Here is a 25,068-nt window from a genome sequence, read left to right as displayed (position 1 = left end):
GTTTAGTACGATGTCTAGATTATTTCAGGCTCTTTTCTTTTTCTTTTCTTTGTTTTGGAATGGTCATTTACTAGGTATGATCAGGGTTAGTGCAGCATTGCATGGGGTTGAGGCGTTCTCTTTTACATATTCTCAGGGCTGACTTTTTTTTTTTTTTTTCATATATCATCATCCGCCCTCATTACTTACTATCGTAACATTTCTTTTCTTTCCTTGGTTTTCTCTGTTCCATTGCCACCTTCAATACCCATACTCATACCTTCTTACCGTTGATTGCTATATCGGTTTATATCTTTAACTACACCACAGCGAGCTGGAAGGGTCCCATGCATTCATACTACGCTTGTTTTTCTAAAATGAAGAAGCACGGGGGGAGGCGTTGACGATTGATCTGGGGGTTTCTTTTATTCATTCTGCATTGTATAAACAACCACCTCCTAGTATTAGGGAATGAAGGGGATGCTAGGCTTAACTGATTTAAGATACACGGGAAAATAAAAAATGGGGGTTTTATTTTCTGTGCTATATATATTGCGTCTACTTTTACACCTAGTCTTTTCACTCACTGTATTGACTCTGGTCGTATGCCTAGAAGCCAACACGGCATTGCGTGCCTTATTCGTGACAGGAATTCACAAACACCGGCACTACTACAGCTAGAGAATGAAGAAAGATGAACCAGTGAAGCATGTACCTCGCTGCAGATGAAACTGCAGTTATTCCATTTCTACCCCGTACATACTATAAAGCTATTTACTTCAAAGTCAAAAACACCCCATCCGTTAAGTATGCACGTAACGTATCGTAGCGAAGGGACATGAAAAACGGGACAAAAAGAAACAGACAGAGCCGTGTAGAAGTAGGAGGGAAGAGGGGAGCAAGGAAGAAGGAAGAAAGCTTAATAGAAACTTTCCACAATACTTTCCTTATTCGCAGCTCCCTGCCCGATACCACCCGGTCCGTTCTCTCCAAGCCTAAATACACTCTCGATAACGCTCAGCTCTGTAGCAGTTGTGTCCAGACCCGTTACGGCAAGCCAGTCGTTGACGACCAAGCCCGCGCCAACGACGGGGCTACCGCGATTCACGGAGCCAGCGACGAGGGGGACCTGGAGGAGGGAGGAGAGTTCATCCTGATCGCGGACCGAGGTCTTGGGGTGAACGATACCACCCTGGTTTGAGAGAGCCATGTAGGAGCCTGTTAGGACGTTGTCGGCAATTGTTTGACGGAATACTTCGACACCTAGGGTGTCGGCGATGCTGGTAGTTGTTAGCACACGTTCTTTCGAGGTCCATTTTTTTTTCTTTTCCGAAGGGAGGAGGACTATACATTTCTTCCGTCTCACGCTCCAAATCGGGATGAATGAGGGCTACATGGTCGTTACAACAAATGACGTTTCCGAGCGCAGAGAGACGCTCTTCTATACGTTGGACTTTGACTGCATCTGGGAGAGTGTTTCGCAGATGTTGTAGTTCTTGGTCTGTTGTTGTCTGAGGGACGAGGAGACCCTTGCGGTTTCTGCGCACGAGTCCGTCAGTACCAGTATATAAGCATACAATATTCGATATGAAGGGCAACGCACCCTGCGGTTAAACGACCGATGATGCCCGTTCCTGCGATTGTGGCATGGCAGATGGGGATGACGTCTTGAAGTTCGGCTTCGAATACACTGCGTCACCAGTTAACATTGGAACTGTTCCAAACTGCGGCAAACAACAGAAGAGTATACCTGTAGAAGTTTTCCGAAGCACCGACGGCCACGAGGGCGTATGAGTTGGTAAGCCGTGAGTAAACACCAATCCTGGTATTCAATTAGCTCTGTTGGCCCGGATTGACGATAACAAGGAGACGCACTCGTTGGAGTTCTCAAATTGAGCACGGACAGCCATGATTGAGTGCTTGTATGCGAGGAACTGAGGGGAAAAGATCGTCTAAGAATGAGAGCGGGGTACGGCGGGAGAGGTGAGAGGGCACTGTAGTGCGTAGGGTGAGGAGGGAATGAAGAAGGACAAAGACAGAAGGGAGTTTATGGATATTAGTGAATAAAGATGAGAAATTCACCGCAAGATGAAGAAAGTGACGGGGCAGGTAGATATACCAGCGCAGACAAGGTTGAATCCCAAAAATCAAAAAAGCAGAAAAGCTCCTGTCACACCGCCTGCCTAACTAATCCTGATATGGCGGAGCCCAAGGAGTCATTTATGCAGTCATCTCCCGCTCCGCTGTGACTCATTCTGAGCCACTCTGAGTGTCATCCCTATTTCTAAAAGGCGGAGGAAACTCTCAATGATGAAGAAAATTAAATACCAGACTATGCAGTACATGATAGCCAGCCTAACCAACGCCGCAGTCCCTGCTATCTCAGAATCCCGGCGTCCAATAAATCTAGTAGAACAGGTGGTAATTAGGTAATTCAAAACATCTCAATACGGTGGTCGAGGTGGCGGTGGCGGCGCATAATATATACTTGGGTGGTGATGGCCGGTCAAGTAGCCTGGTAGAGGAGGCCGTTGGAAATTGGAGCCTGGCGGAGGAGGAAGCTGCGGAGGTCCACCCCGGGGCGAGAATGGATCAGGGAGGCCAAGAGGCTCACTAATCGGCGGAATCTGCTGTCCCGCAGGCAGGAGCCGCCTCGGTTGGCCTCGGGGCGTGGGCGGAGGCAGCACGAATGGCCGGGGAGGTTCAGGATGTGCATGGTGTATGGGCGGCGGTTGAGGAGGCTGAGGAAGGATGGCGCGATGCGGTGCAAGGCGCGGCGTATGTTGTGAGAGGGCAGGTCGGGGGACCTCAGCAGTAGCGACATCCGCCAGGGCTGCTAGTGCTGTAGGCCGCACATCCTCAACCGATGGAGGATGATGATACTCCCTCACGGCAACACCATCTGGCACTTCAACGATTCCCGTGGCTTCTAACAACAGATTTATGATTTCACTGCCAGAAAGTCGGGCAAAAGGACCTGCGTCTCTTATCTCCTTCATCTGCGGATTAATATCGTCGCCCAATTTGGCTCGTTGGACAAAGCCATCCCAGCCCAGTGCAGCACGTTCGTAGGACGCTGCACCAGCTGGGTTACGCACGAACGAGGAGTTAAATCCGCGGTATATTTCACGAGTAACAGGCGCCCGCCGTCCGCGTTCGTTTTCTGTTTCAGAGCCGTCGGTCTGCAGAATTTTGTTTTAGAAGTAGTCAGATTCATCCATGGGAAGGGACATACCTCAGTGTGCTCATCGTCTTCCGCCGCGCGACGGCCTTCGATAAATGTCATGTATTCACCATGACTCGTAAGAAGATGTTCCTCCTGGATATTACGAGCCGAGGTCTTTGTGAATTGTTAGTCAGTTCTAAGAGTGGGAGCCCGCTATACTAACCTGACACCGCTCCTCAATAGCTTCCTTGTTAGCCTGAAAGATCCTGTTCTCCTGTGCTACCTTGAGATCATATTCTCGTCTCAAAATATCCTGCTGTTCGCGCAATTGCGCCTTCAACTCCAACTTAATGTCTTCATACTCGGGCACGGCCTTATGCGCATTCTTGTCACGAGCCAGGCGTTTCTCAGACTGTGTAGCAAGAACTGCCAATGCTAATCGCTGGGCGGCAGCCACCCTTCTGAACGCCTTGTCCAATTCGCGCTGGCGGTCCCTCAGCTTTTGAGTAGCTGCACTTGGTGAGGGTGAACGCTCGAACTCTATGTCACTGGAACGGTCGTTCTGACGCCCAGTGCGCCCAGATCGCGCAGCACGGGTCCCACCACGCCCTCGCCTATTCACTCCAAATCGCGCCGATGTTCTGCTGCGAGCTCCCCGACCACGGCCACGAGTACGACCCCCACGAGTTGCTTTTGCAATGGTTGACTCCGTAGCATTGTCTGGCGTGGTAGAATCTTCAGCCTCTTCAGTGATTTGGCGAGATTCCTCATCTGCTTTCGAAGTTGCGACGTCATCGGGTTGAGACAATGTATCTTCTAGTCGGCGCTCATCGCCATTCTGCAGTGCCCGTTCAGATGCACGATCCAGCATGGCATCCTCTAATTTTGGCTTTTTGCTAGGTGAGCTGGAGGTTGACAAAACGGCTCCGCGATCATCTGACTCGAGAGATTTCCGTTTTCGCGACAAAATTGGGCTCGACCTGGTTGACACCGGTTTTAGGTCCCCTTCGATTTGGGGAGCTCCGTACCCTTCTATCATGTTCTGCTGACCGGAAGACACAGTGCCCTTTGGTGACTCTTCGGCTGGCGGAGTTGGTTCTGTGTCATGGAAGGTGTCAACATTCATTGGATCTGGCGCATCAGCCGCTTCTGAAGTGGCGTCTTCGGGAGAGGGAGATTTGGCGACCGAAGTCGAGGGACGACTGCGAGTAGATACGTTGGTACCAGAGTCCCCAGTTTGCCGATTGCGATTTCTAGTTCTCGTATTGGACGCAACAGAATCAAGAGGGCTAGTTTCCAATGGTTTGGATATAGCTGAAGCATCTGCGGCTCCATTCTCGGTAGGTATTTCATGAGCATTGCTCTTGAGTCTTGTTGACTGCCTCGTACTTCTGGGAGTCTCTTCGGCCACCGAGCCCCGTTTGACGCGCTTAGTTCGAGGCGTCTCGGGAGCCACAGAGGCGAACGGTGTGCCATCATACCGATTTGAATTGGGCTGAGCCGCAGGAGCCGCAGGGGTGGCAGAAGCGGCAGCCCGTGCTCGACTGTTCCGCGTTTCACGAGTGTTGGCGCCAACACTGGTAGTGGCCGCGGCGGCCGCCGGAGTCGCCGGAGTTAGACTGACTTTACCAGGCCCATATTTGAGCGTTATAACGCGCGACGGTCGATTGGTACCGTGCTTGTTAGTGACGTTGCTGGTATTGTCGGTGGCGTTGTTATTCTGAATGCTAGCGCCCCTGCTAGTACCGGTGCTGGCAATCTTAGCATTATCATTCTGACTGGCACGCGCATCTCGGCTCGAACGCAAATTTCGAGTCACACGAGTGCTGGGAGAATCATTGCTAGCAGGTTCTACGAAATATTAGCGCCGCAATAATAGTACGAGGTACAAACTCACCTTTGGGGGTGTTGGGAATGGCGGCTGTATTATTGGCGGATGGAGTGGCTGAGCTGTGAGCAGCATCAGGCCTTCGTTTGACTCCTGCCATCGTGTTCCTCTGAGATTGTTGTTAGTTTGAAAGTGCTCAGGATTGTGGATAAGAGATTCGTAGAGCTCGCGGATGGACAGCGATGAACTTGGGACTTGTGTAGAGGAATAAAAGAAGGATGAAAGGGCGAGGCTTGGAAAAAAGTGTGAAGACAGACGAGGCAATGTGGAGGGAGAAACACAACCAAGATAGAAAAAATTGAGAGGAACACAGGAGAAAAGTGTTACTTGGGAGAAATGAATAGAATTTAGTGGCAGGAGTACAAGGCGCTTGTCGCCTATTCCAGAGGAGCAAACAGTAGGGAAAAAAGCGAGAAAAAAAAAGTATCAGAGAAGGAAGGGAGGAGCAAATGGGCGTCGATACATTCAGCAGACATATCCCAATTCTAATGAATGGGGTGGATGGTGGAAGAACACCAGAAGGAGAGGTCAAATGAAATAAAAACAAAGCCAACGGGGAGCACGAGAAAAAGCAAAAGAAAAGAAAGGGCACGGCGCAGGCAGTATGCGGTGCAAGAGGAGCGTGGAAGGCGAATACGGGGAGGACAGGAAGAGAACCTCGAGACGAAGAGAGAAAATGGAGAGAACCTTACCTCGGCGAGGAGAACAGAGGCGCGACAGAGGCTGAAAAGATACAGAGGCGTGGAAGAGGCGGAGATGGAAAGCGATGAATTGATGCGTTGATCGACGACTGGGGAGGATGAGAAGCATGAAGGAAGTAAAAAGCGGGTGAGAGTCGGCCTTAGTCCACTACGGAGAAGTAGACGGGAGCAATCTAAGGCTAACGCTGCTCCGGATGTAGAAACTGGTAGTCCCGTCAATGCGCAGAGCGCCCAGAACAGAGCAAATGCAGAGACGCTCTGATGGAAGAAAAGCAATAGAAGCAGCAGAACAGAAGACAGTCAAACTATCGCTGTCGCCGCGCGTAGCAGACCTCCTACGACTGCGGACAAGGCAGTGTTGTTGATGACAGGACAGGGGAAAGACAGCAGGGAAGAAGGGATGGGGCGATGGGAAAAGACCAAGTGGAGACAGCAGGAAAGAAGCGCGACAGAGCTAATCTGCCGGTGGAAATCTCATCAACCCAGCGGCGCGCCAGAGGAAGAATGGGAGAGAAAGGAAGAAGAAGGCGTGATGATGAGGATAAGTGGACTGTACGGTAGAGGAGAGGTTTCCGATGGGCCGTTGTAGTATATGACATTTACGGTCTACCGTAGTTATACATTGCATTTTAACAATTCCCTTTTGAGTTCAACCAATCTATCTGCAAAGTCCTTTTCTGTCCAGAAATACTCTTTTCCCATCACGGTAACCACCAAAAGTTGTGATGCAAAAAGAATGGTCCCGGAGCCCGACTTTCGCGTCATTAGCAAGACACTCTAACCGACTCAGTTATGGAACAAATTGTTGTTCGGTTCGCAAAATAATTGCGCTTTATGAGCCATCTCTCTCTACTACAATCATCTCGCCCTCCTTGCACTTTTCTCACCACTTTTCCACATGTTATAACTATGAATGTTTAATCTCAGCTCAATGCCAATTTCTACCAACATCTAGTCTTATGGTTGAGATCGTCCTCAATTCCTAACCGAGGTGTCCGTGCTGGCCCACGATGCCTCCTCCACCCTACTCTGACGCCTGCTTTTATTCAGTTTAAGCGCTGGGTTTACATGCTCCGTAGTAAAATCAATATTGATAACTAAGCTATTCTGTAGTCTGACGGGAAAGCTCATTAGGGCAAATCCCAGGCAGAGTTCGGGCAGGCTGTTGACACCATCTTAATTTATCAGACGAATACTTAAAAGCTCCTCCTGGTGATCATATACCCTCAAATTAGTATAATCATCGGTAAAGACGGCATTCCATAGTCTCGGCTCGGAGTATCCTAGCACGTTGTCAGAAGGTTTAGTCAGGATAATCGACATATAGTTAAGTTAGTTACAGTACATACCACTATCTGGCGGAGAAGTCGCGCAGTCGATGATAATCCAATCTTCAATCATACCCTATGGACATGCGATATCAAGCATGCCAAATGATACATGTGCAGTACACTTCCTAGTGCCCATTGTGCGAGAGATTATTGGCGTAAGCTTCATTCTGGAGGCTGTGTTGAAATCCACTCTAGCGGTTGGGGCATGTCCGGGAAGTGTGAGTGTTGTGAGGAAAGAAGGGATCCCGGATGGACTATACCTACGGTAGAGAAAGTACTATCAAACAATTATGAGAGAAATACAAGAACTCGTTCCAGTTTATCTAGTTAATATAGAAGGAAAGGTCAGAAAAGTCGATAATTAACTTTCAATTACAGTGGCATCACGAAAGTATTCGCTATATCTAACCTGACTGTCTGTTGTGTTAGGCTTAGTGACAGTGTTCTTGGCCTTTTGATTCGCCAATATTGAATACTTTTGTCATACCACTACAATCTCCAGACGGCATCTGGCAGAATTAAGCCCCTCTGCGCTGCTCACCGCCCTTTTCTTCACTACGACGACGTCATCTACTACTCGTACTACAGTAACCCGAAAAATCCGAGCGACAAAAAATAAAACAAAGCTGGATCGATTTCATACCGTTTTCTGTACTGTTAGTCTCAACATAATAAACACTACCTTGAAGCGCTTCTGATATACTACCACCTCGTCACCCTCAATTACCAATTCCGAATCAAGAAAAAAAAGAGATCACAAAATGCCAACCCGACCCCCCACAAAATCCGACTTCCCATCCTCTCTAACATTCACCCTCACCCGGCCACCACCATCACCTCAATCCCAATCCCAATCGCGACCACCACCAAACATCCTCCTCCTCCTCCACGGCCTCGGCGACACCCACGCCGCCTTCACAAACCTCGGAGTCTCGCTCGCGCTTCCCGAAACAACAGTCCTCACAATCCAAGCGCCCAATCCGCTCCCCCTCGACATCCCAGGCTTTCACTGGGGCGATGATATAAACTTCGATTCGCGCACGGGCGCGCTAGACATGGATGCAGGATTCGCGAAGACCACAAAACTCCTCGTTGAGAGCGTCATACAGACCGTGCTTGTTGGGAAATGCGGATATAAGTTGCGTGAGATCATGGTGCTGGGGTTTGGACAGGGTGGCATGGCGGGTCTCGTTGCTGCGGAGAGGATATTTGCGGAGGGGGTAGGTAATGGGTCTGGATCTGAAGGAGGGGAATTAGCTGGGATTATCTCTATAGGTGCAGCGTATCCGCTTTCGCTGGCTGGGAATAAGAGTACTACTACTGGTAGTGAGCAGGGGAAGAGCCGGACGCCTGTTTTGGTGGTTGCAGGCCGGGACTCGGAGGTTGTGACGGAGTCTGCGATGAAGAGGACGAAGGATGTCTTCCAGTTTGTGGAGATGCATGGATATAGGAGGCGTGGGGATACAATGCCGCGGAGTCGAGATGAGATGCTTCCCATAATGCGGTTCTTTGGGAGAAGGTTACGCAGTTGGCAGGGTGTCCCGGAGGGGAGTGTTGAGCTTTCTTAAGATTTAAGAGGAGGATTCTATGGGGTGATGATTACGGTGATTGAATTGGGATATGATACATGTTTCTTGGTATTAGTCTAGTGTACGTTGTCGAGCGCTTCGCGGGCCTTTGTGATCGCTCTTCGGGCCCCGTGTGCCGTTACGGGGAGCTGGACCCGTCCGCCTTCTTGGACGGTTTTGCGCAGCTGCTCTTCTGTCTTGAGAAGAGCGGTTCGGCCGTTGTCGCGCACTTCTTCTTCCCAGAATGTCCGTGCCGCTTCCCATTTCCGCTGTTGTCGGCGCAGCGAGTATATCAGCCCGACAGCTGCGAAGGTGCAGGTATCGTATACCGAGGCTGCCGGTAGCGAGATGTAGGTCAGTAGGGAGAGAGTAGAGGTCAGTGACGTCGTCGATAAGCTGAAGAGCACCAGGCGTTGTGCTATTGCCTGTAGCGATGGCACCGTGGTGTTGAGTAGATGCGCGCGACTCTTGGTGATTTGCGTGGGCCATGGCATTTTCTCTTCTTTCGGGGGCTCCACGACAGCCACAGAGACGTTTCCGCTTCTACTCTCAACTACCCCCTCCGTGGGAGCCTTGATGTCTACCGACTCTTGCGCTGTCGGTTCCTGCAGGCCAGCCTGCGCGAGTTGACCAGCGGTCCAAATCACGTCCTTCTCGGCGCGACGCAGATACTTCTTCTCTAGGATCTCGGAGGTAATCATGCTCACGTCGTCGACGCGCCAGAATAGCTTCCACCATGCCAAACCACGCCATTTCTTCGTTGCGAACCCTTCCTCAAGCGCGCCGCGCAGTTCCGTATGTCCCTTCTCAGCCAACGCGGAAACAGTTTGGTCAAGGTCTGCTCGAACATCTTCCGAAACAGAGGCCTCCCCTTGCTCCCGGACTCTCTTAGTTTCCTGTGCCACAACGCCTTGCTCTGCGGCATCAACCAGGGAACTTATAAGTGATCTCAAAGATGGAACTAGACTCCCTTCCTTGCCACGAGCAGACGATAACCAGTCCACAACTGGCTGCACCCCACTGCTATTCCATCCACGTTCATACAGGGCGGCATTTCGCACAGATTCGCGGAATTTGGACAGGGCTTCGTCCGCCCTGTTGGTATCCACAAAACTAATCCGATCGTCATTGATAGGTCCAGTAACCCCCATCTCGACAGCCGCATATATGGAATCTGCCTCCTTCTTTATGTCAGACTGAGCAATCAACCCACTGTAAGAGAGTAATCCATCCACTCCTTGCGCGCACACAATGCTCCTGTGCACTGGATATCGCACCATATTATGCCGTCCTGTATGCGAAGTGGGAATGGTCACCGTTGGCACCAAAAACGTATCCGGCGTCAGCTGCGCAGCGGATGTGTCGGCTCCCGCGCCTAGAGTCGTAACCAAGATTTCCAAATTGCCCTTCTTTAAAACCTGCGACGGTACTGAGATAGTAGGCACAAGGTGGTTCGAGATACTTTCCGAAACTTCCCCGTATCTGCGACAGTTAGCCTGGTCAACCAAAAGAAGAAATCAACGTGAAGGATTGCATACCTAATCAGCAAACCTCTCTCTAACCCCCCCTGCTCAGAAACCGAATCCAGCATATCTTCCCAATCTTCTTTCCCCTTCAATGGATCAGCTAGTAAAAGCCTCACCAGTTTTCGCGCCGAAGAAACATCGTTTAAGCCAAGAACTGTCCACCCAACAAGTCAACAAGCAGTTCACACCAACAGGAACCAAAATCGCTAGGATGGAACTATGAAGACATACCCGCAACTCTTATCAAAGGATTTTCCGATTCTAATCCACGTAGCGCCAATTGCAGGCGACTTATATTCACTTGTTCTGGCGCAACGCTCGGAATATGCGCGAGGGACTCGTACAGTTCCCTTAATCGCGGGGGAACATGACGGGCTGTGTGGATAGTTGATGGGGCGGTCGAGAATAATTTCGAGTTTGCGAGGGATTGTGGGCGTGATGTTAGGTTCTGCAGCTGCGTTTGCGATTGTACTCCCGCACGGAGTCGAGGAGAGGAGACGGCATCGTGGTGGTTGCTCCGACGCGTGGAGAGGGTTCTATGTTGCTGGGTGTTGGCACAGGACGGACAGGAGTGGAGTGTTTTCGTCGTTGAGTTCCTCTTACGCGGTATGCTCTTGGGGAGCGAGCCGCGGAGATTGAGAGGCATTGAGGGGTGATTGTGCCGGTTGGGGTGTGGAAGTTGCCTGGGACAGGATTCTTCTTTATTGTTATCGGATGAAGTTGGAGCGGGTCTTGGCGGGAATGGCCCGCCTGCCTGTTACCACGCCGATATTCTACAAATCTGTATCATGGAAACGATGGGCAGAGTTTACGTTTTTGCTATACTTAAATGAGGGAAATAGCGTAAGGTAAATATTCATAATGTGATTCATCAACTCATAGTGCCAGCGTCGCAGACGTTGGAGCCTCTGTGCAGGACATACAGTAAGCCGCCCGAGCTTGCATCCTCAGTAACAATATCAAGTACAGGTTCGTGTATCTCATCCGACAAATTAAATGCGCAGGGATGCAGCAAATTACACCGTAACTGCTCCATGACGAATAGACAGGCACCCCTTGTTTTTTCGAACACCGTTTCCCTGTCCCACACACGGGGTTTCTATACAGCCCTGTGGTCACCCAACTACAGCGATCGAGAGAGTATTCGTGATAGAATGACGTCTATAAAGGCCTGGATTAAGTCGGGTCGATATCCAATTTTTTCGTTATCGTGCTTCTATTCCCGACCACCGATGTCCGGGCGGGGCCGACGGCCTTTTGAGCCAGCGGACCTACGGAATATTAGTATTTACTATCGAGATGGATACGAAGAAACTCACATGCTAATCCGCCTTGCAACTGTGGCGAGGCCGGCGTCGTTGTCGGCTTCATGGGCAGCGCGGTCAAGCGCAATGCGTCTCTCTTCTTCACTGCGTCGAACCACTTCGTCATGACTTGGCGGGAGACGTTCGTTCTGCAAATCAACCTTGCGGGCATCTTCGAAGTTAGTGATAGCCTGCTTGATTCCTTCCGCTCCTAGCATCAGAGTACCCGCAGGAAGCCGGCCTCCAGCTGCGGTTTTGAGTTCGGTAACCCGCTCAGACTCCTCACGCAACACCTGGAAGACGCGAGACAACCGGCCAATGGCAAGAATCTTGTTCTTGATGGCGCGTCGCTTGAATTCGGTGCTCTCTGTATCCATGGGCATAGGGGGAGAAGATTCGGCGGGTGAGATCGTTGAAGGTGTTTCGTCTTCAAGCTCCTCTTTGGAGCAAGTGTTGAGGATGGCGATGAGCATGTCGGTAATCTTTTCACCAACGAAAGGTAGCGACCAGGTGAACACATCCATAAAGTTGGGCAACCAGTAAGGGTGAGGAGTGCAGTTGAATTGCCGAATATTCATGACGTTGTTTTCATACTTCAGGACGGCGGCCTTGTTGTTGTATACATCCAAATAGTTCGGAGCGCTGAAAATGGTCATGACGCTGGGGAACCCGGTAGTCCTAGTCTTGCGATACATGCGGTAACCGGCATCCTGAGCCTCGTGGGCGCGAATGACTGAAAGCAAGTTGTTCTTCTCTAGGAAAGCACACGCGGCTGGGTAGGAGAAAAAATACGAGCACCCTCGAACACTGTTGTGGATGAAGTAGTCGCCGGTCTTTTCTTGACCGAAGTCCTCCAAAGGATCCGCCCAGAGAATATCGCACATAAGGCCGTGGGTTGGCGGTTCTCTAAATCGATCAATCTAGTTAAGTCAGCTTGGGTGTCACTTGATATGCTTTTTTTGGTTCCAACAACTTACCGACTTGATATCTTCCAAGGTATGCAATTCGGGACTCAATCCTCCGTGGATGCAGAGGAATTGCTTGTTCATGACCGCCGCCAGCGGCAGCGCGCAAAATGATTCGATGCAGGCTTCGTAGATGGTCTCGCTATATTTGTGCTTACACTCCAACTTGAAAGTGAAGTAATCCGTCAAGTGTCGGCATTCGTGATTGCCTCGAAGCAACCAGAGCGTGTTCGGATACCAGATTTTCAGTGCCCAGAGGTAGAGAACACACTGGAAATGTTAGAATGATCAGGCAGATTGGGAACACGTTGAACTCACCTCAATACTGAAGTAACCACGATCGACATAATCGCCCAAGAATAGATACCGTGTTTCCGAGGGGTCTCCTCCGACTTCAAATAGCTTCATCAGATCGTAGTACTGCCCGTGGACATCACCGCAAACAGTTATGGGCGCATCCATCTCTAACAGGTTGGGCTCCGACTTCAGTACTTGAGTGCCGGTGTGTATAATCCATAGCGCCTGGTCCTCGGTGAGGCGACCTTCCCGATAGAAATGTTGCTTGAGAAACTGCAGGTTCGGTTTTGTTTGGTCTTCAGGATCCCAAAACTGCTCGTCTGTTGGGGTCTGTAGTGCGGGTGCTTGCACCTCTAGAGGAAATCACCTTGATTAGAACGGCTTGGCTTTGGACAGGATAATTGAAAGTCAGTGTACTGCTACTACACACCTTTGACAACGCGTTCCATGGTTGACACCTGCGTGCCATCTTCCATTACATGGAGGGTGAAATCAATCTCCGGAACCGGGGGCTTATCGGTCACGGCTCGGGCGATATTCTTATCCATCCTGGGATCCATCTTGGGCAATGGCGAAATATCTCGGGCAAGACAAATCGCAGGAACCTAGACACCTCGTAGATAGATCTAGACGAGGCAGCCGAGCGGGGGGACAAGAGGGAACGGAAAAGGGGAGAGGAGTTGGAGTTGGCGGTGGTGGGGTTAAGCGCGGCGGAATTTCCAACACACGACAGAAAGAGCGAGTTAAGGCGAGACTGGCGCCAGGAACAGGTTTCTTTTGATCGTCACGCGATAGGTTGCTGACGAACCATGTTCTGTCGGGGTTATCGATATCCAAGAAGATCCAACTTGCGGTTGTGGAGGAAAGAAACGAAGAATTTGAGGCGAAAATGGAGAAGCTGAAAGATCAACGCAGTTAGCTGGGAATGAGATGGAGGCTGGCCTAACAGTTCTTAATCAGCGCCCCTCTAGAGTCCGGATCTAAGGCAGCACTGATGCTCTTCGCAGGCAGGCTAATTTAATCTCCAAAAATTACTGGACCCTTATTGTGGTATACTCCGTACACTTGCATTCTTTGTACATGCTCACCTGCTTTTTGCTCGGTAATATCCTCATTTTCGTCCGCGTGGGCAGCCCCCCATTTTCATCCTCAACCTCCCATCTCCATTAACCCTCGGCCTCGGTCCACTTGTCCTTTGTTACTATCCTCATCATGATGTACGAATCATACCGTGCGTGTTCCCTGACTACTTCCCCCGCATAACCCCGACCTAACACATCCAGGGCCCCATCCGCTGCTCGCCCAGATCCCATTAACCGTCTCCCCATTCATCAACCTCCCCAGCACAGTCACCCTCCCCTACACCTACAAATCTGTTCCATCCACGCTTCCTCCTTCTGTCACCGTCGACCCAAGCAATCCAGATGCCAAACCTCGTTACGTCATCTCAGCCAGCGGGGAGCATGCCGCATCCCCTGAGGACATTCTCACCTCTTGCAAGGCCCTCGAGCAGCATCTAAACAAGACAAATACCGATGGCGATAAAGCAATTAATGATTGGCAAGAGTCAATTTCCGCGCGAGAGCTCGCAGAGAAACGCCGTGTAGCCCCTGGTTGGCTCGATCGCGACGAGAAGCTTCTACAGCCGAGTAATGCATCACATCGCTTCTCACAGGCGCAGCCAAACCAGAGTTTACTAGATAGTGTGGCTCCAGACTCGCCTGCCGCAGAGTTACCATCCATGGCTCCGAGAAATGAAGGCGAGGAGCTAGATAGAGCTTTCGGAGGACTCGATCTGAAGTGATCGGTACAGCTTTGTTAAATGAATCGAGTATTCCCTGGTTACCGGGCCCCTCCTCTGTACCCGGAAGTTTAACGGCTGCTGCCGGTGACTGCATGTTTCAATCGTTAATGAGACGGTTCGGAGGCCGGCTCATGCACTGGCCAGCGTGCTCTCTGTTCCGACTGCACAGCACCGAAATGCCATAGAAAGAATTGTGGGCTGCAGGGAATGAGCTTCGACCCCTCGGCTACCTATATTGCTAGCTACTGTATATAACAAAACCTAAGGTTCACGAACGACACGCATATTACGTTTAGTATGATAATATAGTTTTATTAAGTATAGATATGTGGATAAATACTACATGTAATATTTGCAGCTTATTGTCTTGCGTTTGTGGCGTCCAAGCTACGTACCTTAGGAACTCTGGGTGGCTCCGCTCTCCGCCAAAGCTCCGCCCAAGCTTCACCTCAACTTTTCCGCTCCGCAATTTCCAACCTCCATCCCACATCAAGCAAAGAGAAAGAAAGCACCATGGAGCCCTTAACATCGGCCCCCGAGACATCTGCCTTCGTTTCTCTCTCCGTGCATCAGTCGCGCACACCAGACTCCTTCCACTCCGGCCCCGCAGTCCTGCACTACCACGCCACAAACTGCAAACTCGTCGGCCTCGAGCACGATCTCTCCTCGACACCAGCACTCAATACTCTCCGCGGCGCAGAAGTCAACGGATCAAACTCGAGCCCCGAAAACCTGCAAAGGAACGATGCGAATGGAGGCGACGGCGAACCCGAGAAGGAAGTCGTCATTGGGGGGTTAGATGTCTGGGTAACTTCCGAGTATGTCGCAGATACCTTCTACAGCTCCAATTCAATCATAGATTGGCTAACCATAACTGACGAGCAGTAAATTTCTCCTCTATAAGCCTAGCGCTTCCACAGGCTTCTCAGTTCCCTACCGATCCATATTGCTACATGCGATCCAGCGCCTGAAGGTCCCCGCCCAAGACCAACCGACCGAAGTTCAAGGTCTCTATATGAATATCACGAAACCGCAATCTCCCGCATCATTCCCACAGGAATCCGATGAAGAAGAGACCCTCGCCCTGACACTTGTCCCTCCTACAACCCCGTCGTCCTCGTCCGGGGACGCAAATGCAAATACAGACGCGGAGCCCGAATCAGAATCACAGACCCAAAAGCTTTACGACGCCGTGTCGGCGTGCGCAAATCTTCACCCGGACCCTGTCGAGGAGGAAGACGAAGATAGCGGTGCTTTCGCCTCTGGTCTTGTTTTCCCCGGTGCTGCAGAGGGTGGATTGCCGCCTCCAGTGGATGGGAGCTCTGGGTGGATTACGGCAGATAACATGCACGAGTTTTTCGATGAGGAGGGAAATTGGATTGGGGAAGGAGATGTGCCGGGCTTGCCAGGCTTGGGGGAAGGGCTTGGGCCTGGCGCCGGGACTGTGAGGGAGAGAGAGGAGCAAGGAGATGAGCAGGGTGGTGCTGATGAGGATGCTGGTGCGGATGCCGATGAAACGAAATGGAGGAGGACTGATTGATTTGTCTTTCTGTGACTGTCACGGAATGGTTACAGCACAAATCAATCAGGTAACTCGTATAGATATTTGCGGGCTCAGAGAGAGGTATTATTCAATTACTACCTAGCTAACGGTTCTCATAAAAGATTCTCGAACATACAACCAAGTTGGGGAATAATAATAAAAAATGCTCCTAAACCACAAATTAAACATCCTGCGTCCTACTCCTAGATGAACATAACCAAGATCGGTGAGACGTGGAAATTTCACTCTTTTAGAAACCCATCTCCATCGTACAGACTCCCAGGCGTAGTTGCGCCGATTCCCAACCCAACTGTTTTCTTAGGAGTCGTATAGCCGTTCTTGTTCCGATAGCTCGCCATGCGCGTCATCTTGTCAGCCTGACTACGTTGCGGTGATGTTTCCCTCTTGACACCCATATTAGGGGGGCTATAGACAAGGGAGACGGTTGACCTCCGCGGCATTGCCTGAGAATCCTTTCTGATTTTGTCCTCCCATATCGGGACTATCGCGCTGACTTGTGCCCCAGGAGTCTTGTTCGCGATGCTCGTAGATGATGAGCTCGTGGTGTAGTTACTGGCTTTTGTGGTGTCGGATTGGCTCTGGCTCCGCGGTGGTTGGTCTTTGGCTTCGGTCTTGGCCCGTCGGAGAGATAACGGTGGCTTCTCGTTCGACTCTTTGGTGCTGTGAGTTCGTGGCGGGCGGTTGACGTTGAGTGGCGGAGGTGCCGATTTCGCATCCTCCGATGGGATCAGGGATTGGTAGCTATTGCGGGCAGGTTTGGGTTGGCTTCGTGGTCCCATGATCGCTGACCGGCGAGGGCTCCCTGGCGCTGGTGAATTCTCTAATGTTGTGGGTGAACATTTATAGTCTGAAGTCTTCCATATAGGTGGCTCTCGCTCTGGAGATGGAGTATGGGACAAGCTATCTTTATCTGCGGTTGCTGGCAAGCTTGTGAGGATACCAGGTAAAGACTTCTCGGTGGCTAGGCCGGGATCTTGTTGTGTCAGCCTTTTCTTCTTGACCGGGCTACCGTAGGAGTCTGTCTGGCCATCATCGGGAATCTCAATTATTCGAGAGATTGGGCGGTCCGGCTGAAAATCCTGGATGCTGTTTCGAAAGGTGGTAGACAAAGCGGAAACACTGGAGTTGCGTGAGATATTCGACATTGACAGATCAGATATCTCGGACCGGCGGAGCTCCAAAGCATTCATTTCCTCTGGTTCTTCTGGCTCCTCGACCATGGGGGAGAATGCAGGTCCCGCAAATGTTATAGGAGGGTGGATGGAGATTCGCACACAATTTTGTCGCCTGTGTCCCTTCCGATGCCCACTGCTCTTCATAGCTGATGCTAGAGGCGGTTTGGGATGGCCATTTGGTGCTTGAGATGACAGCTCCTGAGGTACAAAGCTGCTTGCACGTCTTCCTGGTGCATAAGTGTTGTATGTAAAGCTATGTGATGAGGCTGTCCCACCATAAAAGGGGTCATTATCCCTTCGTGGACCACCATGCATTGAGTGGCGCTGCATCTGACTGAAATAGGGCAGTAATCCGGCTTTACTGGCCCTTGTATTCAGTGGAGGAATATTATCCAGGTCAAGATGTGGTTTGGAGGTTGCATCTTGGGCTTGTTTGGCGGACAAAGACTCGCTTCGCCTGGGTGGTGGACTTATCCGTTCGGACGAACGAGATGGACTGCGTGCAGTAAAACTGCGGCGAGGCGAAGTACGCTCATATTCCACTCTTTGGCCTTTGCGCGCAGGAGAATTGGGGGGGAAAACGAATGGAGCGCCATTTGGCGCAAAGTTTCTGCGTTCGTACTCTCTTCCAACGTCATTTGCACTGTATGGGGCAAATGTTGGACAGGGTGGTAATGCAGGGGATATGAAGTTGCCATCGATGTTTACGGATGCTCTTCGGCTGTCATCTAGGATCGAGCTATCTGCCGTTTCAAGGCTCACAGACGAGTATCGTAACGAGTCGGCCTTTGATAAGCGGAAACGATTCGGGGGGTATGCACAAGGTGGAGGCGGAACGGGCTGGTCCGGTGCTGTTCCGGCTGTTTGAGATGTGATGCTGCCACCGCGAGTTCTGGATCTGGTTGGGTCATAGCCTGTGTAATGGTCCTCAAACACGGGGAAAAGACCACTGGATCGATCCTGCTGGTGAAGCAACGGCCAGACTCCTGTAATGGGCCGGATCGAATTGCCTGCACTCAGCGGTGCTTCCTCTTTATCTGGTGTATGCCTGGGGGTTGTCTCCGCAGGTAGCTCCAATACTCCATCGACTGCTGAGACAACCAAGTTGTCTCTTGAATCCGACACTCCTTGGGGATGTGGTGCTTCGGAGGCCTCCGTCAAGGTCGTCAGGGACACATTTCTCGCCAGGTTCTTGGATTGTTTTTTTGACTTGGAAGACAAAGAGTGTTTGAGTGAGAAGCTGCGCGTCTTTTTGAGCAGTTGAATTGGTGACTTGTCCCCGGCGGATTGATCCAAGCTTTCCCTTGAAGATAGTAGGCCCCATTCCGTCGGTCTTCCGTATGGAAGCTGTCCATATTGTCGTAGTGCGGAGCCTTCTTCGCGCGACAACTCGGTGAACGTTTCAGCGGGGAAAGTCGAAAGTCCATGAGCGTAGGAGCCGTGAGCAGTCCTTATTAGCGCAAGCGACCTTCGCTCCTGACGAATCTTGATCCAAATGATAGTGATGACCACTGCGGAAACCATGAAGATAACCGAGCAGGTAACTGCTATCGCGACGGCGGTTGTCAACGCGATCATGATGAAAGGTCGTTTGCGCTTATTGCGGAGGTAATAGGCCAATACTGTCGCGAAACAGTCTATATGGATATCTCAACTTGCCAGACCTTCCCTCTTCATCGCCTCCGCGGGACGATGGATATTCCGTATTGCTGCAACGTACGGGCTAACGTGTGCATAGAGATAGGAGACAGACTCAAGCATAGCAGTGACAGCGGAAGAGGCACTTCAGGTGGGCGATGGCGTTTGTTGTGTAAGAGGCCAAGGAATGTGCCCGCATTGCGGACTGAGGCGTGAGGAATGCGAAGGTGGTTATCCATCCCTTGCAAAGCCCGGGATATGCAAAAACTGGCTTTGTAGATGGCATGTAGCGGCAAGATTTTTGATGACTTTATGGGTTGGGCATTCTGTGGACAGAGGGCAGCCGATCAAGGAGTTGTAATTGGGGCATAGTCGATTGAAGCATATGAAGTAGATAACATAATGTAACTTGTATGTAACCATAGTACTTCCCGCTCATGGACAGCCAAATCCATGCGTATCTCCATTGCATTAGTTTCCCATGGTCGGTCAAAATGTCGGATGGCATGAGATGGCGCTGTCCAGCGCAAGCAGGATGGTGAGGTGATGCCCTTCACGTCGAAGGGCTGGTAGTTGATCCATTGGTAGGGGATCGATCGTGAAATAACTCGCTTCAAGATGGAGGTCTGAGCGCCAAAAACACCCGATCCGATGCCTTCACGAGACAATCCGTTCTTTCGAGCTTCTGAGGCGTTGACGGCGGAGAGCAGCAAGCGCAAGCTTCAGATCAGGAGGTGGAGAAATGTTATGCCCATGTTAGAATTACTGTTTTGGGAAGTTATGACTTATGAATTATCCATGCCCGTGATCGAACCCCTCATACATTATTTTATTCCGTTACACAACACCAAACGCCAAAAGGGAACACCCAGGCGTAGATGTGAAAGTCGTCAAAAAGAAACAGCTGAGAGAGCATGAATTACAGTGGCTGGCTGTTTTATCGTTGCATCATGGATATTTGCAAAGATCCGGGCCCCTGTCTACTGGTTTAACGCCGTGGCGCTGTTTACCTATAGCGTCACTCAGGCCCTCCACTGAAAGGCCAATAAAGCACAGGAACGAACTATCTGGACAAATGCTAATGTGTTGTAGGCAAATTACTCGCAGTCGAATGGGTCAAATTTGGCCTCGCCGGGGTATATCGCAACTGAAATACCCAACTTTGTTCCTAAGGAGACCGAGGATATCTGGCGCGACAAGATCCCCAGGAGTCGCGAAGGCTGTGCCGAGGAGCTGAAAGGTGCATATCTCTACCTGGCATCGGATGCATCCAGTTACACGACAGGAGCCGACCTTGTTGTTGACGGTAGCTACTGCGCCTGTATATACCCCACCTTATCGTTTCCGTTATTATGTACATCATGAAGCGCCCTACGAAATTCTCCGTTGTGGATTTGCCTATGACAATCAATGCTGATAGACCAATAAACCGGCAGATAACGATAGAATAAACGAGAAATAATGCGAGAAGACTTGGTCATTCTACACAAATATCCATCTAAACTAACCTTAAAAGCTTGCCCTTATCGAAACACGAGCGATTCTTTTAAATCCCTACCTCTACGCCCTTGGAACCAGCATTATCAACATCGTGGGACAGAGTAAACCCTTCGATTCCGGAGATCCCCTTGCTCATAACGACTAATCCAAGATCCTTTCCCCCCAATTCGCTCACTCTACCATGAAAACAGCGTTCGATGCATAAATCCAAATGATCAATCAACCGAATCAATTTGTGGCCATGGTCGTTGTCGTAGGTAGCCTCGAAGGCGGAGCATCCCAAAACACACACCGCTCGTTGAGCACCACAGTCGTCGCAAAAGAAAAATAGATCATTTATGGACTAGTCCTGCTGTGGCTGTATTCTGCGGTGTGTAATCTCTCGAGCCTCCTCACTGCTGTTTCGATGATATTATGCACCCATCCTGTAGGTGCGTCCATGGCCCCCTCCGTGTTGGCATTCTTGTGGTCAATGGGCGTGAGGGGTCGAGCGTTGCGAGCATTGGTGCTTTCTTCGCGTTGATAAGATTTTCGCGATGTCAACTTCAATGGACGTGGGAAGAAAGACGTAACTGGGGACGGCGGTTCGAGAATGTGTTGGAAGACCAGGGATGTTGTAGGGTTGAAGTACTTTGTGAGGGTGAGGTTAAGGGTATTGTTGCTGTCGAGCTCTAAATCGTCGGTTTCGGTCTCGCTGGGCGTCTCGTAGCCATGATAATTTATTCTCGCTTGCCAATTATGTCTGGTTGAGGATTAATATTTGAGCCTTCGTGGGTAGGATCCTCCTATAACCCTGCCCGGGTGTTGGATATATAGCGGGACGGGAGAGGTTATCCACATACGATATATCTTCGTCGTTACCAGTATTGACAAAACAATCATCGTTTCCGATCTCGCCACTCTCATCAATTTTCATATACACTCCCTTTCTCCGACAGTTTTGGCCAAAACTGAAGTTCTCAACACTGATCCTGAGGCTGCACGGTAGGTATGACCATAGATTCCGACACAGGCCCGCGATGTGTTTTCGGAGTAGGATAAGGATGAAGATAGATGAGATAGATAGACAAAACCAGGGAAGGAAGCCAATGACGAATGATTGGGGTTCCTGAATCTGCGGCGCTGGTTGGGATAAAGATTGAGGCATGGTCGTCGGTGTTCGTAGTACCGGATGGAGTCTATACAAAGTCTGGCAAAGGGTAATGCATGCATGGCAATGTCACAGGGCTCTGTTTGCTTCTCAGTTGAATGAGAGGGTTGCGCAGCCAGGTGTTTTGGGTGAGACAGGGTGGAAGTTAGAATTGATGTGAAGGAAATCCGCTCAGCCATAGAAGACTAGGTAGATAGAGTGAACACATCAAAGGTGACAGTTGCACCTAATTTTATACTACCATTTACTCTGACAAAAGATATTCAGAACAATAAAAACAATCCACAAAGACGCAAGAAGTAAGTAGTCAGCGGGATATATGTGCGTAAGACAATACAAAACAAACCCTTTTGTCCATTTACAGCCATCCTTGCCTATATATAAACACGAAGAGAGCCATGGAAATAGACTACCAACTACCCCAGAGAATACCAAAAGATAAAATACAAAATGGCCCAACCTTCTCATAATCCAGCCCTCGCATCCTCCTCCAGCAAATCCAACATAATCACTCTGTTGATGCCCACGAACGAGACAGCACAGCCACCATCGACAGTCCACGACGATTTCGTCTGCACAAGCCCAGAGACATGCGAATTACTCCTTAGAGACGCAGCCACACTGTCTCTCTTTCATAGTGATATCCGCACATGCATCTACGACCCGCAATCTAGCCCGCCGTTCTTCAACAACGACCTTTTCCTGACCATGGACCTGCCGTCTACTTCTTCTAGATCACCACCAAGCTCTAGATCCATCTCGCCAGCTTCGGTTCCTTTGCCGGATCCTGCAGCTCCAACTCCGGCTTTGGATCCGGTATACGAGAACGAGCACGAGCAGCAGCAAGCGCCGGCACTACCAGCGACTACAGCGGCGATGTCTTCTCAAACATTTAAAGACTGTCGAGATTCCAGCGAGAACCACGCCGGTTGGGTTAGCAAAAGAGAAGAGGCGAGCATGTTCGCGCAATATAGGATGGATTGCCATGCTTATTTGCATGATTTGGCTGTGGCGCAAGGGATCTCGCTGGATCGCGCTTGGGACGAGATGCAGGTTAGGAGATGGAGGTGGGGATTATGGGAGAAACAGGCAAAAGGCGATGTTATAGACACCGTGAGAGGCAGAAGGGAAGCGATAGGCTGCTGAATAATAGGCATGATGTTTGAAAGATTTTACGGTGGAGGGTAGATTAGAGGCGTTGGTAGATTTCTTGGTAAGGAAAAAATCATGAGTCAAGGCCAGAGCGCCGGTTAAATTGTTGAACGAAAGGTTGATCTTCCGCTTCATAACAAGCTAAAAACAACTACTAGTAGCACTCTGACAGGGCAATGATAGCACAAACCCCAGTTTTGATAGTGTACGAACCAATAGAACCGAGACAGAGAAGAACTTCGATTCTGACGCTGTCCAGCAGGACTTGATAACCAACCAGGAGATGGTTATTAATTCTTCACGCAAATAGGAAAGTGAGATAATAATGAAGGTAGGTAAAGCATATCGTTTTCGGTAGATCTACTGTCGATCCAAAGGACGGGCTAGATGAATTGGTAGCGAGAGGGTATGTGGTAGAGTGGTAAACGGTAGCCGATTTAGTAAGTCGGCTTGGTTCTTAGGCAGAAAACTCATTTATGCCGTTCGAGAGGCACAATTATGTCTTTTCTAGCCCGGTCATGGGGGTATCTTGAGGAGCTTCTGTGATGGGTTGTTTGATATCGGACGGGTATTCCCGCGCTTCCGGTTGAACTTCAGCAGCGTTCTTGTTTCCCGGACGCTTGCGGCCCAGCCGCTCGCACCAGTGCTCAGCACTCACGAGAGTGTCGTTGACAACGCCACTGACTTGCGACATCATATCCAAGCCCTCCTGAGCAAGCACGAGGATCCGGCGGCCACTGCTAGAGAGCTCGGACGATGTGCCGGCCTCGTCTGGCGTAGGGCAGGCTGTTGTTGCGACTTGGAATCGATGCGGAAGAGAAGTGAGGTGACGGCGAACTAGATGGCGCGCATTCTCGGGAAGTGCCCCACCGGCATACTTGGAGACAACATCTACCACCTGCTTCAAGGTGGATAACACATCGTGCCTTAGAGCCTGGATGCGTTGTGATAGCAGAGTCTGGTTGTTGACCGAAGAGCCATCTCCGTTCTTCTGCGGAAGAGAGTCCCATTCCTTGAGTGTCTCCTGCAAAGCCACAATAGAATTTCCCAACCTGCCATTGGCCCATTTCAACCAGGTTAAGCAATATTGCAAGCTCTTCAGTGACTCTTCGCTCATGGCAACTCCCAGGCCAGAGGTTGAGATCATGAGCCGGCTTTGCCATGTAGACTGACGGGAAGAACCCTCCTTGCCGAGGTCATCATAGTTGGGTGATTTCTCGTCGTCGTACGGAGGTAGAGACTCATTAAGGTAGAGCTCTGGAGCCTCGGGCGGCTTGTTGGAATCCATATTCGGAACCACGCCTATTTCTAGATCTTTTTCGCTGGAATCTTCGTCACTAGCGACCTTGCGGCGTTTTGACCGATTGGACTCGGAGGAGTTGGATGCGTGTCGTTGTAAAGCCCAGCGGAGACTGCCCTCCACGCCTGTCTTGCGACCAACGCTATGGACAGTGCTGGCTACAGGAGAGCCAATGTTCCGTTCAATGAACTCGGCACTAGATTTGAAACGCGGGGAATATGATTTCGAGGTAGTATATGCAGCAACCGATCCGTTGATCGCAGAGGATATCAGGGGGTGGGTGGATGTTAACAATGAGAGAATGGGTTCTGGTTGCGATTTAGATTCGGGTGATGCGGTGGTCTGTTGCGAAGATCTGGGTGATGCGCCGAAGTCTAATGAACAGGTGTTAGCCAGCCCGTAGGAAATCGCTTTATACTATCGACAGCAAAGCCATGAGAGGGAATGAAAAGAGGAAGCACCTGTGCGAAGACCTTCAAGTGCTTGAGCGGCTTCAAGGTCGTCCAAAGACAAGACGCTGGTATCGCGACGAGAGCGGTCGTCAGCCACGGCTGTATTATCCACCTCCATCATAGAGGGCACATGTTGAGAGGTCGAGGAGACGGAGGGCGGTTGAGATGAAGGAGCGCAGGAGTTCGAAGACGAATGAGACGAGTAGCTAGGATTCGGTGTCGCAGAGGGAGGAGGATTCGCGGTGGCGTCGCGGACGGAGACTGAGGAGAGGGAGGTGTTGAGGGTAGCAATGCCGCCTGAGCTGCGGTCCATAGCATGAGCGGCGCAGAGGCAAAATTCGACAAGGGAAAAAGGCAGTGGGAATCAGAGACTGGCGGGGGACGATCAAGAGGTGGGCAATCAATTGATTTTCTTCCTCGTGAAGGAGGGACTGGCAGTTGACTGGACGTTTGAGAATGAGAGGGTCTGTTGGAGTTGGCTGGAGAGCTTTCACGTGAAGAAATTTTACCAAGAGTCAGCCAGCAGAACAGCCGGGCGGCGGCTAAAAGGACAATACGGCCATGAGCATGAAGATGATAATTAGATGCGGCCAAGAGGCAAGTCAGGA

At 50.5% G+C, this 25,068-nt stretch overlaps 11 protein-coding genes across 11 annotated transcripts; 4 read left to right on the top strand and 7 right to left on the bottom strand.

Annotated features, from left to right (window-relative positions):
• Positions 1-898: 898 nt before the first annotated feature.
• TIF6 (translation initiation factor 6) lies at positions 899-1,889 on the bottom strand (the record flags this gene model as incomplete). Its single annotated transcript, XM_041695266.1, has 5 exons — positions 899-1,259; positions 1,330-1,518; positions 1,583-1,669; positions 1,730-1,801; positions 1,855-1,889. The coding sequence occupies 5 exons, from the start codon at positions 1,887-1,889 to the stop codon at positions 899-901; spliced, it is 744 nt and encodes a 247-aa protein (XP_041561014.1).
• Positions 1,890-2,423: 534 nt separating this feature from the next.
• APUU_70397S (uncharacterized protein) lies at positions 2,424-5,133 on the bottom strand (the record flags this gene model as incomplete). The annotated part of the gene is made up of 4 exons (XM_041695265.1): positions 2,424-3,161; positions 3,215-3,319; positions 3,369-4,996; positions 5,043-5,133. The coding sequence occupies 4 exons, from the start codon at positions 5,131-5,133 to the stop codon at positions 2,424-2,426; spliced, it is 2,562 nt and encodes an 853-aa protein (XP_041561013.1).
• Positions 5,134-7,826: 2,693 nt separating this feature from the next.
• On the top strand, positions 7,827-8,633 carry APUU_70396A (alpha/beta hydrolase; the record flags this gene model as incomplete). Its single annotated transcript, XM_041695264.1, has 1 exon — positions 7,827-8,633. The coding sequence occupies one exon, from the start codon at positions 7,827-7,829 to the stop codon at positions 8,631-8,633; it is 807 nt and encodes a 268-aa protein (XP_041561012.1).
• Positions 8,634-8,710: 77 nt separating this feature from the next.
• APUU_70395S (uncharacterized protein) lies at positions 8,711-10,805 on the bottom strand (the record flags this gene model as incomplete). The annotated part of the gene is made up of 3 exons (XM_041695263.1): positions 8,711-10,115; positions 10,172-10,313; positions 10,391-10,805. 3 exons carry the CDS (start codon positions 10,803-10,805, stop codon positions 8,711-8,713), a joined length of 1,962 nt encoding a protein of 653 aa, XP_041561011.1.
• Positions 10,806-11,375: 570 nt separating this feature from the next.
• On the bottom strand, positions 11,376-13,285 carry CNA1 (serine/threonine-protein phosphatase 2B catalytic subunit; the record flags this gene model as incomplete). The annotated part of the gene is made up of 5 exons (XM_041695262.1): positions 11,376-11,430; positions 11,479-12,383; positions 12,441-12,698; positions 12,747-13,078; positions 13,156-13,285. 5 exons carry the CDS (start codon positions 13,283-13,285, stop codon positions 11,376-11,378), a joined length of 1,680 nt encoding a protein of 559 aa, XP_041561010.1.
• Positions 13,286-13,937: 652 nt separating this feature from the next.
• APUU_70393A (uncharacterized protein) lies at positions 13,938-14,529 on the top strand (the record flags this gene model as incomplete). Its single annotated transcript, XM_041695261.1, has 2 exons — positions 13,938-13,956; positions 14,009-14,529. The coding sequence occupies 2 exons, from the start codon at positions 13,938-13,940 to the stop codon at positions 14,527-14,529; spliced, it is 540 nt and encodes a 179-aa protein (XP_041561009.1).
• Positions 14,530-15,042: 513 nt separating this feature from the next.
• On the top strand, positions 15,043-16,069 carry APUU_70392A (Voldacs domain-containing protein; the record flags this gene model as incomplete). Its single annotated transcript, XM_041695260.1, has 2 exons — positions 15,043-15,347; positions 15,415-16,069. The coding sequence occupies 2 exons, from the start codon at positions 15,043-15,045 to the stop codon at positions 16,067-16,069; spliced, it is 960 nt and encodes a 319-aa protein (XP_041561008.1).
• A 245-nt stretch (positions 16,070-16,314) lies between these two features.
• Positions 16,315-18,846, bottom strand: APUU_70391S (uncharacterized protein; the record flags this gene model as incomplete). The annotated part of the gene is made up of 1 exon (XM_041695259.1): positions 16,315-18,846. One exon carries the CDS (start codon positions 18,844-18,846, stop codon positions 16,315-16,317), a length of 2,532 nt encoding a protein of 843 aa, XP_041561007.1.
• A 1,896-nt stretch (positions 18,847-20,742) lies between these two features.
• On the bottom strand, positions 20,743-21,553 carry APUU_70390S (uncharacterized protein; the record flags this gene model as incomplete). Its single annotated transcript, XM_041695258.1, has 2 exons — positions 20,743-21,148; positions 21,249-21,553. The coding sequence occupies 2 exons, from the start codon at positions 21,551-21,553 to the stop codon at positions 20,743-20,745; spliced, it is 711 nt and encodes a 236-aa protein (XP_041561006.1).
• A 453-nt stretch (positions 21,554-22,006) lies between these two features.
• Positions 22,007-22,702, top strand: APUU_70389A (uncharacterized protein; the record flags this gene model as incomplete). The annotated part of the gene is made up of 1 exon (XM_041695256.1): positions 22,007-22,702. The coding sequence occupies one exon, from the start codon at positions 22,007-22,009 to the stop codon at positions 22,700-22,702; it is 696 nt and encodes a 231-aa protein (XP_041561005.1).
• A 502-nt stretch (positions 22,703-23,204) lies between these two features.
• On the bottom strand, positions 23,205-24,773 carry APUU_70388S (putative clock controled protein (Ccg-8); the record flags this gene model as incomplete). Its single annotated transcript, XM_041695255.1, has 2 exons — positions 23,205-24,382; positions 24,470-24,773. The coding sequence occupies 2 exons, from the start codon at positions 24,771-24,773 to the stop codon at positions 23,205-23,207; spliced, it is 1,482 nt and encodes a 493-aa protein (XP_041561004.1).
• Positions 24,774-25,068: the final 295 nt, after the last annotated feature.

This window comes from Aspergillus puulaauensis, chromosome 7 (assembly GCF_016861865.1).
Source record: "Aspergillus puulaauensis MK2 DNA, chromosome 7, nearly complete sequence".
Classification (NCBI taxonomy): domain Eukaryota; kingdom Fungi; phylum Ascomycota; class Eurotiomycetes; order Eurotiales; family Aspergillaceae; genus Aspergillus; species Aspergillus puulaauensis.
Note: the sequence above shows the minus strand (reverse complement) of the source record. Positions and strands in the feature narration are given on the sequence as shown.